Below are 13,589 nucleotides of genomic sequence, written 5' to 3' on the forward strand. Positions count from 1 at the left end.
AAACCATTGAGAAAATTAACTGCAATATTAAGAAGCAATTGAAGCAATGGTTGCATATGCATGTTCTCATGTTGATCATCACTTAAGATTTTTTAAATAGGTTAAACCCTCTGAAAGGGCTTCCGTCTAGAAAACAACTGTCAAAATAACATTTTATTAACCATGCTTTTAAAGCTGTTTTTGTAATGTTCCAAATTTCCACTCTAAATAAGTTAGCAACATAGTTGTGTTTAAACTTTGTTCATTATTTTAAAGCGTGTAATTGACAGTAATCGAAAAGTAATGTAATTACTTTTGATAAAGTAATTGATTGTAATCGATTACATACAAAAATAAGTGTAATCAATTAATAATCGATTGCACAAAAATCCTTCATGTAATCAATTATTATATAATATTACATTTGTCAGTAATCGTGCCCATCCCTGATAGGAAAACATTTTTTTTCACATTGCTTAATGACTAGGCCATTAATTGTGAATTTGACAATACATTGCTTAACTTACTTTTACAACAAATAAACATATTTTGACACAAGTAATGATAACATTTGTTTTGCTGCTATTTAATACAAAGTTTTAACAAAAATAGAATTAAGGAATAACAACAACAGTGCACACACTGAAATTTCTCACCTTCTTTACTAACCATTTATATTATGTTGATAGTCCTAGATATAAAGTTTTACTACAACTACATGTATCACATAAACTTAGCATGATCGAAGAAAATGAGGTCAAGGTCAGATAAACTAAACAGAAATACATGTACATCTAACAATCATTCAATTCACTTAATGTAGTTGACTGGTCCGTCTACAAAGGACTCATCAGTGACGCTCGAATCCAAAAATGTTAAAAAGGCCAAATAAAGTACGAGGTTGAAGAGCATTGAGGACCAAAATTCCTGAAAGTTTTTCCAAATAGACCCAAGGTAATCTATTCCTCAGGTAGAAAAGCCTTAGTATTTCAAAAATTCAAAAGTTTTGTAAACAGTTAATTTATAGATATGACCAAGAAAACTTAACATTGACCAATGAACCATGAAAAGGAGGTCAAGGTAAGATAAACCATACCAGGCAGACATGTACACCGTACAATCAATCTATGCTTTAAATATAGTCGAACTATTGCTTGTAGTATCTAAGAAACAAACTTAACCATGAAAACTTAACATTGATCAATGATCCATGAAAATAAGGTCAAGGTCAGATGATACATGGAGACTGACATGTACATCATAAAATATTTCCATACACCAAATATAGTTGACCTATTACATATAGTATTAGAAAAAATACTAAACCTCAATGAAATGAAAATGAGGTTAAGGTCAGATCACACCTACAATACTGTGCAATTGAAGATTTCTTGCTATAGCGCAATACTGTGCAATTGAAAATGTCTTGCTATAGCGCAATACTGTGCAATTGAAAATTTCTTGCTATTGCACAATACTTAATATAATAATTCACATATCCTGTTTGGTGTGTATCTCCTGCCATATCATTATTATTTGCTTTTATATATATATATCAGAAATAAACAAATTAAAATAAAAAAAAATTAAAGAAAAAAAAAAAAAAAAAAAAATCCCCCCCAAATTTTTTGAACCCCTTATGATTCATCACCCCAAACTCAATCCCAGCCTTCCCTTTGTGGTATAATACCTTGCAGTACAATTTTAGAGAGATCCATACACTTGAACACAAGTTATTGTCTGGAAACTAGAAAACAAAGGTTGTTTGTGTCCTTTTTGGTCCCAAATTCCTAAACATTTAGGGCAATTGCCCAAAAACTCAAACCCAGCCTTCCCTTTGTGATATGGAACCTTGTAGTATAATTTCAGAAAGATCCATACACTTACACAAAAGTTATTGTCCTGAAACTAGAAAAATGCATGTTTTTTTACCCTTTTTGGCCGCTAATTCCAAAAATTTTGAGGCAATTACCCCCAACACCAATCCCAGCATTTCCTTTGTGATATGGAACCTTGTGGTAGAATGTCAGAGAGATCCATACACTAACACACAAGTTATTGTCTGGAAGTTACAAAAATGCTTATTTTTGGCCCCTTTTTCCTTAAATGTTGGTACCATAGTCCCCAAATTCAAACCCAACCTTCCTTTTGTGGTATTGAACCTTATGGTAATATTTCATAGAGATCCATTTCTTAAACTTAATTTTTTGTGCAAAAACCAATATGTCTTCGGACGACGACAACGACGCCAACTTCAAACCAATATATGACCGCAAAAATATAATGTTGTCTGTCAATCAATGCAACACTCTGTTCATGCTTTTGATAAAATCATCAGCTCCTTTTTTGTAAGAATTTACTCATTCAAAATATAAAGCACTTTCCGACGTACAAAAATAGTTGGTAAACATTTATATTTAGGCTTAAATATTAAGACAAATTTAATTGTTTTTTGAATATCCCCTTGCTGTTATAGAAATGTATCCTGTTTTCATTATCTGAGTGTAAATAACATGCACATTACCTGCTGGAGTTGGTGTCATGTGCTGCCCTGGAAAACACATCACATCAGGGACCTGTTCATGCAAATCTTTGCTCCCATCAAATACTACAAGAAACAATGCCCGGAATGTCATGAAGGTCTGATGTGTTGTTAGATAAACATATTGTCCACCAAAATCCCAGAAGATAAGACGTCCAACTTTCATTTTATACTTCCCACTTTTGAGGACCTTTTCCATTTTCTTTCTTATTTCTTCTTTAGTCATTCTTGTTCTCATTCTATTTTCCATCTGTTTTATCGTGTGAGGCATATTGGAGGATTTCGTAGATGGTAGAGATTGTGCTGTTGCAGACTGTTCTGAGGGCAAAGAGGAAAGTGTAGCTTTGGCATAACCAGTTGGGCTTGTATCTGAAGCTTTGATGAACTTTTTGGTCAGTTCACTCTCCTCCTCTTCTTCCAGAGAGGTCATTAAAACCTTACTGTACACAACATCCAGGGCATTGTAAGAGTCTGAAATTATATTTAATACATCAGGCAAATCAAATCAAACTAAGCTGCAGGCTGTTAAAACGAAGTGAAGAATGTAAGAAAAATCAGTAATTAAGATTAGAATGATATCTTATCAGGTGTTACATTCACATTTTATAATGCTATTAACACATTTTAAAGAGTCATATTTTAACTGATTGATTGATGACATTATTGAATATGGAAAATAATGTTAATTCATTGAATAATTTTAACATTTAAATTCAATTTCAAAATATAAAACCTTAACATCTTTCTAATAAGATTAGTAAAATGTTAAGATTTTCATACACAAATCAGATTTGATATTGAATTAATATGGTGCGTGAATAGAAGGCACAAAAAAATGGCTACAATGTGAAACTATTTAAATCAGTGCTATAACATGTCTGCTGATAGGGCAGTCCATGCAATAGAGTTTTTTAATGTGGTCAGATATTCTACTTGTGCTCTTTCTCACCTGGATCAACAAGAATCCACTCTTTTGACTGAATGTCTAGGCCACAGCGACCTTCTACCAGAGAAATCCCATCAGTCGGTCGTCGACCATCAGGTATAATTTCTCCAGCTAACAGCTTCACAAGAGTCGATTTCCCAACAGAAAATTGACCAGTTACCATGCATCTCATATCAAATGATTCATAGCTGCCCTTCCCATATAAACGATTTAACATGGCAGACTGTTGACCTTTTCCGATGGAATCTAAAAAAAAAAAAATGTAAAGTTTTGATGTGTTCATGTTGTGAAAAAAAAATGTATCCCTACACACACTCATAGAAAATTTTTCCTCATTTGTTGGTTAATATGTTGATATGTCATCTTTTCGATATGTCAATGTGTTAAGGTATCCGACCCATAATAGACCACGTGACTAAAATTAATCGAAGTCTACCGAGGTTGATCTTATCTTTTCACCTCGGTATTTTCCGGCGATTTCCATAATTTTATTTTTCACATTTAAAAAATTTGACAAATACAAATATTCTTTCAGTTTCCATTTTAAATTGATTAATTTAGTTGAAATATCTAATTTTAAGTCCGAATATGTGTTTTGGAAGTAACGTAATAATCATATCCAATGTAAACAATAACACAAAATGGCCGACTCGGTCGTCTGTCGCGACAAACGGGGGAGGTTTTCAAAGACACTACAAGAAACAAGTGAACCTGAAGTTGCAGAAAACATTGAAATTGACCACAATTATGGTGTGGGACACTTATGTATAGCCGGAGCAACAGGCTGTGCCGTTTGCTGCCCCGGCATTGACAAACTTTTGGGGAGTACAAAGATAAATACCAGTACCTCCTGGCATTCTGGGAGAAGATTGGTGGAATGGGGAACACTGCTGGACCATCTTAAATTTTGTTCGAGGTGTTATAACGGCCCTCTTATATTAAGCCACGAGACTATAAAAGGAGAGATGAAGTGTGGACTGGGTGGCTATCTTTATATCCAGTGCACATCGTGCCAGGAATTGAACAGGGTTCCATATGGATCAACGCACAAAGAAAACCCAAGTTCCAACATGTCCAAGGGCATGCCAAGTTTATGTGTGAATACTAAGCTTGGGGCAGGTAAGAAACAATTTAGTATGCCTTTCAGTATTTATTTATTATTAATTATTATTTGTATCCTATGATCTATCCTTCATTCCGATTCATCATTTAACATTGTACATGTACTGTACTACATGTATTGGTATCTGGTATGTTCACCCTGATTACACACTTGCCGTAGGTTGGTACGTCCTAGTTTTTTCCACCCTGAGTTCTTTTTTATATAGTTATTAGTTATATGATGCAAATATTCTGCGATTTTTCAACAAACTTTGAACCTGACCAATGCCAAAAAAAAATAGGCGAATGGATCTAGGGCGAATGTGTAACAGGGCGAACAGACCTAGATTTGTATCTATCAATTTCCGGTTTGATTTTCATGAAACAGAAAAATGGTTGGTTTTCCTTCAATTTCATTGTAATAATATCAAGACAGGATAAATAAATACATGTAAGTTTTAGTCCACTCACCTGCTCACACACGGGTACCCCATACATGTATTTTAAGAGGGATTAAGTGGGTCCTGATCCAAAAATCCTGGGCTTTTAAACACAAGTAAGAGAAATCATGAGGTCTTGAGGTAAAAAAAAAATCAATCTAGTCTATAATCCCAAAATAAAAACATTCTACATGATACCAATTTTGAGCTTAAAAACACCTGATAAAAGCCTCCCTCTTTTCATCAAGACATTGGATGAGAAATCAGAGAATGTTTTATTCATGAGCAGATTGCCAAAAATAGGACTGAATTATAGTATTTATCATGTTTATAAGCCAAAATCATTTTCAAGATCTCTTTTACCTTAATTTTTTATATGAAAAGTTGTTGTACTCCTACAATAGAAACTTTTTCAATGTCAGTTACATGTACATGTACTTAGTAAGAAATATATGAGAGATATTTATCATTTTTTAAAAGCATTATTCTTGAGACACCATTTTTTATTATTTTCTTACAAATGGTAATATTTGCTTACATGTAGGAAATCTTGCATGATATTTTGGGAAATAAAAGATGTTAGACTCCACAGCTTTTTTTATATATAAAAAAAAGCAAGATGAACGGACAATATTTTTATTTTAATCTGTGAAAATACATTTCATTTATAAAACATTTACAGAGGAATATGATCAGCATATATATTAACTCAAATTGATTTTGCTGAGAAAAGCTTTTGTCAAAAATGTCTGCACTTAAATTAAACATACATGCATGTACAAGTGTTGTTATAATGTACAATGATGTATATATAATGTTTTACTTTTTTTCAGCAATGATTGATGCCTTAGGTGGTCCTCAGAGGGTAAACAATGTACTGTCCACTTTGAACCTGCCACCTATTTCACATAAGAATTTAAAAGTTATGGAAAGAAGAGCAGGGGAAATGATAGAAGGTTTTGCCAATTTAAGTATGGATCAAAGATGCAGAGAGGCATTTGAAGCTGAAAAGAGGTTAGTTTTCATGTTTACATGTTTTTTAAGACTTAGTATCATGTATGCAGAAAGCATACAAAAAAAGGAGTTTTTTTTTATTTTAAAGAAGGAAGTAAAAAACTTGTACAAATGCATGACCTATTTAACACAAATTAAGAACATGTTAAACACCTTTTTATTGAAGTTCTAAAGTGATGAGTCATAGTACTATTCCTCATAAACAGACATTTTCAATAAAATTATTAACAGTTTTTTTGTTGTTTTTTTTTTTTTTGGGGGGGGGGGGGGTGATTTTTGTGTGTGATTGTTATTAGGAATCATCAAAATTGTATCATAGAATACTTCATAGCCATATATGGGGAAGGGGGTAGGACATTTATCTGGAATCCAGGATCTGGTGTTTTTAAGCTCGTGATTTCAGGATTGACCTAATTGTTGGGATCTATAAATTCTTTATTTGAATTTAGGGATGTCTGGATTTCAATTTATTTAAAATCGGGAACTCTTAATTTTGTGTTTCTAAGCCCGGGATTTTGGGATGAGGACCCCTCCTATACCCCCCTCATATATAGAATATATTTTATGGTTTAAATAGATTTTCATAACATATCTAAATCATTGGGTTTTTTTTAATCGCAATATTTGCAAAAAGTTGTGTAAGCTTAAAAATTGGTTAAGAAATTGATATAAATTTATTGCTGTTTGATCTTGGTTCAATTGATGTGAATTTCATTAATAGAAATTGTGTATTGAATATATTTTACAGCAATGCTGCAGAGGATGAAAATGGAACTGAGAATATGCTGGAGACTAATACTGATAGTCATACTGACATGACAGATACTAATACTGATAGTCATACTGACATGACAGATACTAATTCAAATAATAGGTATTAGTTACACTGATTTTTTAATTACACAATGTTTATATAAGAAAGGATATGGTAAAATTACATTGTAGATTGACACAAAATCTATAATTTACATAAAATTAGTATTTATTTAAGCATAGGAAAAAATAAAAAATAATGTAGCAGGTAGGGTTGCCAATGAGACAACTCTCCACAAGAGACCAATTGACAAAAAAATTAACAACGTTAGGTCACCGTACAGCCTTCAACAATGAGGAAAGCCCCTAACGCATAGTCAGCTATAAAATTCCCCAAAATGACAATTTTTTCTTTCAATTTTAGCATAACATATAGTGGCCGCTGAGGGTGAAACAAACAAAAACTAGAAACAAACTTTTTTTTCCAAAAAAAAACATAGCCCCCCCCCCCCCAAAAAAATGAAATGGTTGCTGCCTTAGGGTATCTAGTTTTAAAAAATGTGTCTGGTGACCCAGCACACCAACTGTGATTTATTCCACTGAAATATTGACATGTTGATTACTGTTCTTTAGTGTGTATCTTTGAATTTGTTTGCTTTTTTTCAACAGAAATGAATCTGTGCCAGCTGTTAATTTTTCTGGAATGACTGTTTGTGCTGACCATGGATGGCAGAAAAGGGGATTTGATAGTTTAACTGGTAATGCATATTTAATTATCTTAAAATTATATAATTTTGCCAGACATTGACAGAGAGAGATTTAGTCATGCTACCGTCCATCATTCCATTTTGTACATACTTACTACTTAGCTCTTACAAAATCTTGAAGTCTATTGATTGTCAAGGTCTTAAAGAGCATAAATGTGGTAATCAATATAAATATTGGCTACCATGAATTATCTGTTAAATCATCTAATAGAGATCTTTTTATATGAAACTATTAGGCCAATTTTAATCAATTCCTTCACATCTAATTTCTATTTTTTGATATAAAATAGCGAAAATTTATATGTCTGTAGGTCATACATTTTTGATGAGCAAGCGTGAGTATGGTAATAAAGTTATCAAAACAATTGTTAAGCATCGTACGTGTGGAACATGCAAATGGTGGAAGAGAAATAGGCCAGGTAGAAAACCAAGACCACACAGATGTGTGTGGAATCACAGAGGGTCAGCTAGATTGATGGAAAGCCAAGCAGGAATGCAGGCTGTCAAAGAGTTACTGGAACAAGGAACCCCTGTAAAGACTATCGAGGGAGATGGGGATAACACATTGATAGCAAGGCTAAAATCTGAACTTAATTTAACAGTTACTAAAAAATTTGACAAAAATCATACCATCAAAAACATTGTTGCCAGATTATATGATCTACAAAAAAATAACAAGAATTTGAAAATTAGCAGCTTAGTCATAAGACATTTGACAAAATCCATCAAATATGTTTTTGCCAAAAATCAAGGTCAACCAGATGACATGAAAAATAACCTGGAAGCATTAATTCCACACCAATTTGGGGATCATAGCCTCTGTCAACCCAGGTTCTGTGGCTACAAAAGGAAACCTAGTGTGAAATACCTTCATAGAAGCTTACCATACAAGACTCCACTATCAGATCCTGTTTTACGAGAAAAACTGCAAAATCTTTTTGAGCCAGTCATTTTGAAGGCAGCTTCTTATGCAGATTTAGGGTCTAGCCAGGCATGTGAGCATGCAAATAGAGCAGCTTCCTTGCGTGCTCCAAAACATCTGCACTATGGAGAGAGTGAAAGCTTGGACTTTCGAGTAAAAGCCTCTGCTGCCTGTATTAATGAAGGAAGAAACTACTTGTCCGAGGTTAATCAAAATGAAATTTTTATGTTATTTTTTTCTGTTTTTCTGTCTTGCATGTCATTTCTGTGCATGGTGTCATTTCAAAGGTTGATTTCAAGAATTGTTTTTGAATGTAGTGACTATTTCCATTGGAAATCCAATTACAATTCATTATTTAGGTAACATATTTCTCCAATTGGACAATAGAATTTATCTGTAAATTTAAGTCACCTTTTTTTTTAAATACGGGTGTAAATATAAATGACAAACTTAATTTATCATTAAAATGCATTACTATTTAGCAAAACAAAATATGTGTTGAAAATTATAAATTATGGTATCTGCATTCTTCTGCTTCAATGTTTATCCTGTTTTTTTGTATTTTGACTAATAGAGTAAACAAATTATTGAATTAAATTTGATTATTGAAGATTGAGCCTCCCCAAAGAAAGTCTAAAGTCTTTAAAGATGTAATTATATAATACCAAAATATTTGATAAATAAACATCTTTTTTTGTAATTACAGACATTCAAAAGACATGGACTTTCTCCTGGAAGTTTCACAGTCCCTTACAATTCCAAGAAAGACCATGAAAGAGAAAAAAGGCAAAAGAAATCAAAATTACCAGAACAAAAATTAAGACGATTTAAACTTAAAGAAGAAAGAATTACATCCAAAGGAGCCTGTGAGGCAACAGAAGGAGCTAGCTATGAATCTGGTGAGTGCAATATGAGTCAAGTATGTTTTATTAGGATTTACTAGGAATTCCAAAAACGTGAATATATTATAATGGATTAAAATGGATATGGTTAAAAATATCCTGAAAAGTTAAAAAAAAAAAAAAAGAAAAAAAAGGAACGTAAGTTCCCGCAAAGGAACCATGTTTTTATTGCTGTTCTTCATCTGTAAAATAAGTGATATTTTCAACAAAGAGAACTCATTCTCACCTCAATGCTAGTTTCAAGACAGCTCCTAACTGCGGTTTGAGTAGTATCACATACATACAAATGTAAGACAATATCAAAAGTTACATAATCCCTGGTATAAATAATGTTTAGAAATTGATGGAAAGGGTCCTTTGTTTAATACCATAATGCATGTGTTTTGTTGTCTTTTATAGAAATAAGTTTTAGTGAACAAGCTGAGGACATTGAGAGGATTCCAGATGCTATCCCGAAGCCTTTATTTACGGCAGTGTCCTCTTTAGACAACCCAACTTTTGTCATCATTGATTTAGAAACTACAGATTTGAGTAAGTATTTTTCTGAAACAAAAATTGAAAAAAGATAAATTTTAAAGATAATTACTTGCACATTGAGATCAATATTTCAAATTATTGCTGTTTTGTTAATTTTTCCTTTGAAGGTCAAAAGCAAAAAAGTTTCATTGAACAAAAACATTGATATTGATTCAAATTATTGCTGATCTCTAAGCATTGTCAATGCAAGCGTCACTTTAGTCATGGGCAAAACAGCAATACACAGATTATGATAGGTCCTCGTCACTCAATCTCTCACTCTCCATGTTAACGCCTATAGTGAGAAAATCAATTACGTGAAGATGACCAACAATAATCTATATAGAACTAGTAATAACTTTTGTAATATATCTTTCATTGTTTATCATGGCTTCATAATCGTTACAATAGAGGATATATCTTTATAATTGCACTTAGTCCAGTTTCATTATAATTATGTTACAAAGGGATACTGTAGACAATATGAAAACAAAACACCTTCAAAATGGTCAACAAACTTGAACAAACATTTGAAAAAACTGAAATTTTGATATTGATTTTCTGTATATTTTCAGTCAGAAGAAACATCATTCCTCACATAGTACAGATAGCTGCCAAAGAACACAGAACTCAAACCAGTTTCAACCGTTACATACCACCACAGCTACCAATGTCTAATGAAGCTGAAAAGGTGACTGGTATTGTTTGGGATGGACGAAAGCTTTTTTACAAAGGTGTTGAACTAGACTTTGTTAATATAAAGGTTGCCATATCTGATTTTTTTATGTGGTTAAATCAATTCAGTAATGCTGTACTTGTAGCACATAATGGGAAAAATTTTGATTTTCGGGTTTTGTCAACAGCTGTTTATAACTGTAATATGTATGATAATTTTACTCAGATTGTTATGGGATTTATAGACTCATTGGCCCTTTTTAGATCAAACTTTCCCAAAATAGAAAAATATAATCAGCCATTTTTAGCACAACATTTTTGTAAGGAGGAATATAATGCCCACAATGCTGTGGATGATGTAAATATGCTTGATAAAATACTCATTGCTGCTAATGTTTCTAAAGAACTAATGCTTAAACTTTGTTACAATTCTAATTCTCATTTACTGCAAGAAAACTTCATCAAAGCAAAAGCTAAAAACTTGCCAAGCTTTCATCCCCTGATTGCTAGCGGTGTAATGAAAATGACAACAGCAGAGAATATTGCTGGATCAGGTTTGAACTGTGCTCATTTAAAACTTATTTATACTCGTAAAGGAGAAGATGGACTTATTGATGTTCTTATGTCTAAAACTGCTTTTGGTAAGCCAAGAGTTTCTAATGATAAAAAAATAATGTGTTCTGTGGTACAAAAAATAGGCAATATGTTCTCAGAATTGTGAGATTGCTTGAAGAAGTGATCTTTTATGTCATGACTTGTATTATAATCTATACTTTAGTACTATGTTTGAGCAGTTATTCTAAATTTGTATGTATGTGTAATTTTTTTGGTATATTTGTGTATTCAAAATATTCTATCATGCATTATTTTTCTGTGAACTCATAAATGACTTCATAAACATTTTTTCTAAAAGTAGCTACCATTTAGAATAAAAATGAATTGTGCTTACTTGTTTTCTCTCAAATTGACCACATTGTGTGATTTATTAGTCAAAGTTCAGTTTTCTTGTAATTTGTTGTATGAAATGATTATTCAGCCTTCATGTATCAACATTTTATGTCACCTTTATCTCAAATACATAAATTTGCTAATTTAATGTATTACATTTATATATAGTGTAACATTATTTTTTTAAATTCAATTTAAGTCGATAATAAACATTGAAACAGGTATGACATTTCTGGTTGTCCACTCTTGCAAGCTTTCTCTTTTTTTTTAAACTGAACATGTATTTGTAATTCAATTAGAATTTGCTTTACTGACATATTTTATAGAAAAAGTCTTTTTTTATTATATAAATATGATCTTATTTATTTGTATCCTTTTTACCATCATGACCATGATTATACTTTATTTAAAAAATATCAGTATAATTTGCAAATAAATATTGAAATTTTATTGACTTTATGTTTTACTATGTGCATGAAGGAGTATAAACCTGATCAAACATATTTCAAGGGAGATAATTGACCTGAGTTCAATGTGAAACAGGAATAATAGGGTATTCTTTAGTGAGCTGTAGTTAATGCTGGTATGAAATCAAATAATAGTTATCCTCTGGACTCAATAAAGCCTGATGCTGTTTTTGTGATGTCTGGTGTTACACATTGACAAAATTGGAAATATTTGGCATAACTATAAATATTGTCTATGTTTACATTCTTCAAAAACTTCAAACAAATATCTTTGCCACTATATAACACATTATTCATTTTTTCACATACATATACAAACAGGACATACATCCATACATGTATTTTACTATGTTGCTAAAATAAATGTTTCAACCAATAGATCCCATTAGTTGATATTCACTAGATAAAGGATAGGGTTCAATATTTAGGTCAAAGGGTCAAATTTCAAGGGCATACAGAAATGAAAGTAAATAAATATGTATACTAAGTACTATACTTTTAATTCATCCAACTTTTAACATGTTTCAATTACTTATTTTTCAACAAAACAAGAGAATTGTCTAATTTCAGGTCCCAAAATAACCTTGACCTTTGACCGTTTGATCTCAATGTTGAAGTTATTTCTTTATGTACTGCAGATCATAAAGTTAACAAAAACCCACATGTCATAAATTTATTTCCCACAACAGATGAATTGCAGATGAAGCAATTCTTTTAATAAAGATTACTTAAAAAAAATGACCAAAAAAGGGATCATGGTATAATTTATGCTCCTAAAATTACTTGACCTTTGACCTGTTGACCCCTAAAGGTCGAAACCAAGCCTTGATCCTTTGGATATCATTAAATGGTCTTTATTAACAAAGGTCATGAAAATTATGGGACCAATAGGAAGATACACTTTTGAAAATTTAGCAAAAAGGAAGATTATTGTCCTATTTTAGCTCCTAAAATGACCTTGACCTTTGACCTTTTGACCTTTACATGTCATAATTATCAAAGTTAATTATTATTATAAGTTTATATAAAGTATATTGAGTTTTTCTAAAGATTTACATAAATTATACCAAATAACATCAGAACAGTGATACCAATTCTCCATTTAGGATCTGCGACCTTGACATTATAAATGAAAATTCTCGAAATCGGTACGGTAAAAGTTTCTAATTTTTTTTTTTAGGATGCAACAATATGTAAAGTTAATTTAAATGTCAATTTTGAATGCTCTGCTTAAATATTTACTTTTGAACTGGTGAAGATAGAAGATTGACAAATTTTAGAATTTCCCCCTTTTTCTATTATTAGTAACAATAACACTGTTCTAAAAATAGAAAAGCAATTTTTTTTTTAAATTTTTTTGTTTAAGGTTACAAGGTTACATGTAAAGTCCCTTTTGAAAGAAAGATTAGTAAATTATACTATATAGGTTTTTTGAAATTACATACTACTTAAACCCCTTATTTGGAATATGAGGACAAAAAAGGGGGGTCACTGTAACCCAGCTCTGTTGTTAACCTGAAATATTTTGCGGATTTTTATTTCATATTAAGAACTCTTAGATACCCCTACTCACAATCCTTGATAAAAATATAAATTATTTTGCTTGTTGTTTATTGG

General features: G+C 31.7%; 2 protein-coding genes across 2 annotated transcripts in view; one reads left to right on the top strand and one right to left on the bottom strand.

Annotated features, from left to right (window-relative positions):
* LOC139493906 (uncharacterized) overlaps positions 1–3,709 on the bottom strand; it is a 35,899-nt gene extending 32,190 nt beyond the window's left edge. The window contains exons 1-2 of the mRNA XM_071282067.1: positions 3,471–3,709; positions 2,504–2,992 (exon numbers count right to left, since the gene is read on the bottom strand). Coding sequence (XP_071138168.1) covers positions 2,504–2,992; positions 3,471–3,684 — 703 coding nt within the window. The 5' untranslated portion in view covers positions 3,685–3,709. The remainder of the gene's footprint in view (positions 1–2,503; positions 2,993–3,470) is intronic.
* Positions 3,710–3,856: 147 nt separating this feature from the next.
* LOC139495050 (uncharacterized) lies at positions 3,857–11,955 on the top strand. The gene is made up of 8 exons (XM_071283204.1): positions 3,857–4,586; positions 5,842–6,022; positions 6,771–6,896; positions 7,445–7,533; positions 7,854–8,668; positions 9,171–9,363; positions 9,766–9,897; positions 10,458–11,955. Exons 1-8 carry the CDS (start codon positions 4,109–4,111, stop codon positions 11,276–11,278), a joined length of 2,835 nt encoding a protein of 944 aa, XP_071139305.1. The 5' UTR covers positions 3,857–4,108; the 3' UTR covers positions 11,279–11,955.
* Positions 11,956–13,589: the final 1,634 nt, after the last annotated feature.

Source organism: Mytilus edulis, chromosome 11, assembly GCF_963676685.1.
Source record: "Mytilus edulis chromosome 11, xbMytEdul2.2, whole genome shotgun sequence".
NCBI classification, from domain to species: domain Eukaryota; kingdom Metazoa; phylum Mollusca; class Bivalvia; order Mytilida; family Mytilidae; genus Mytilus; species Mytilus edulis.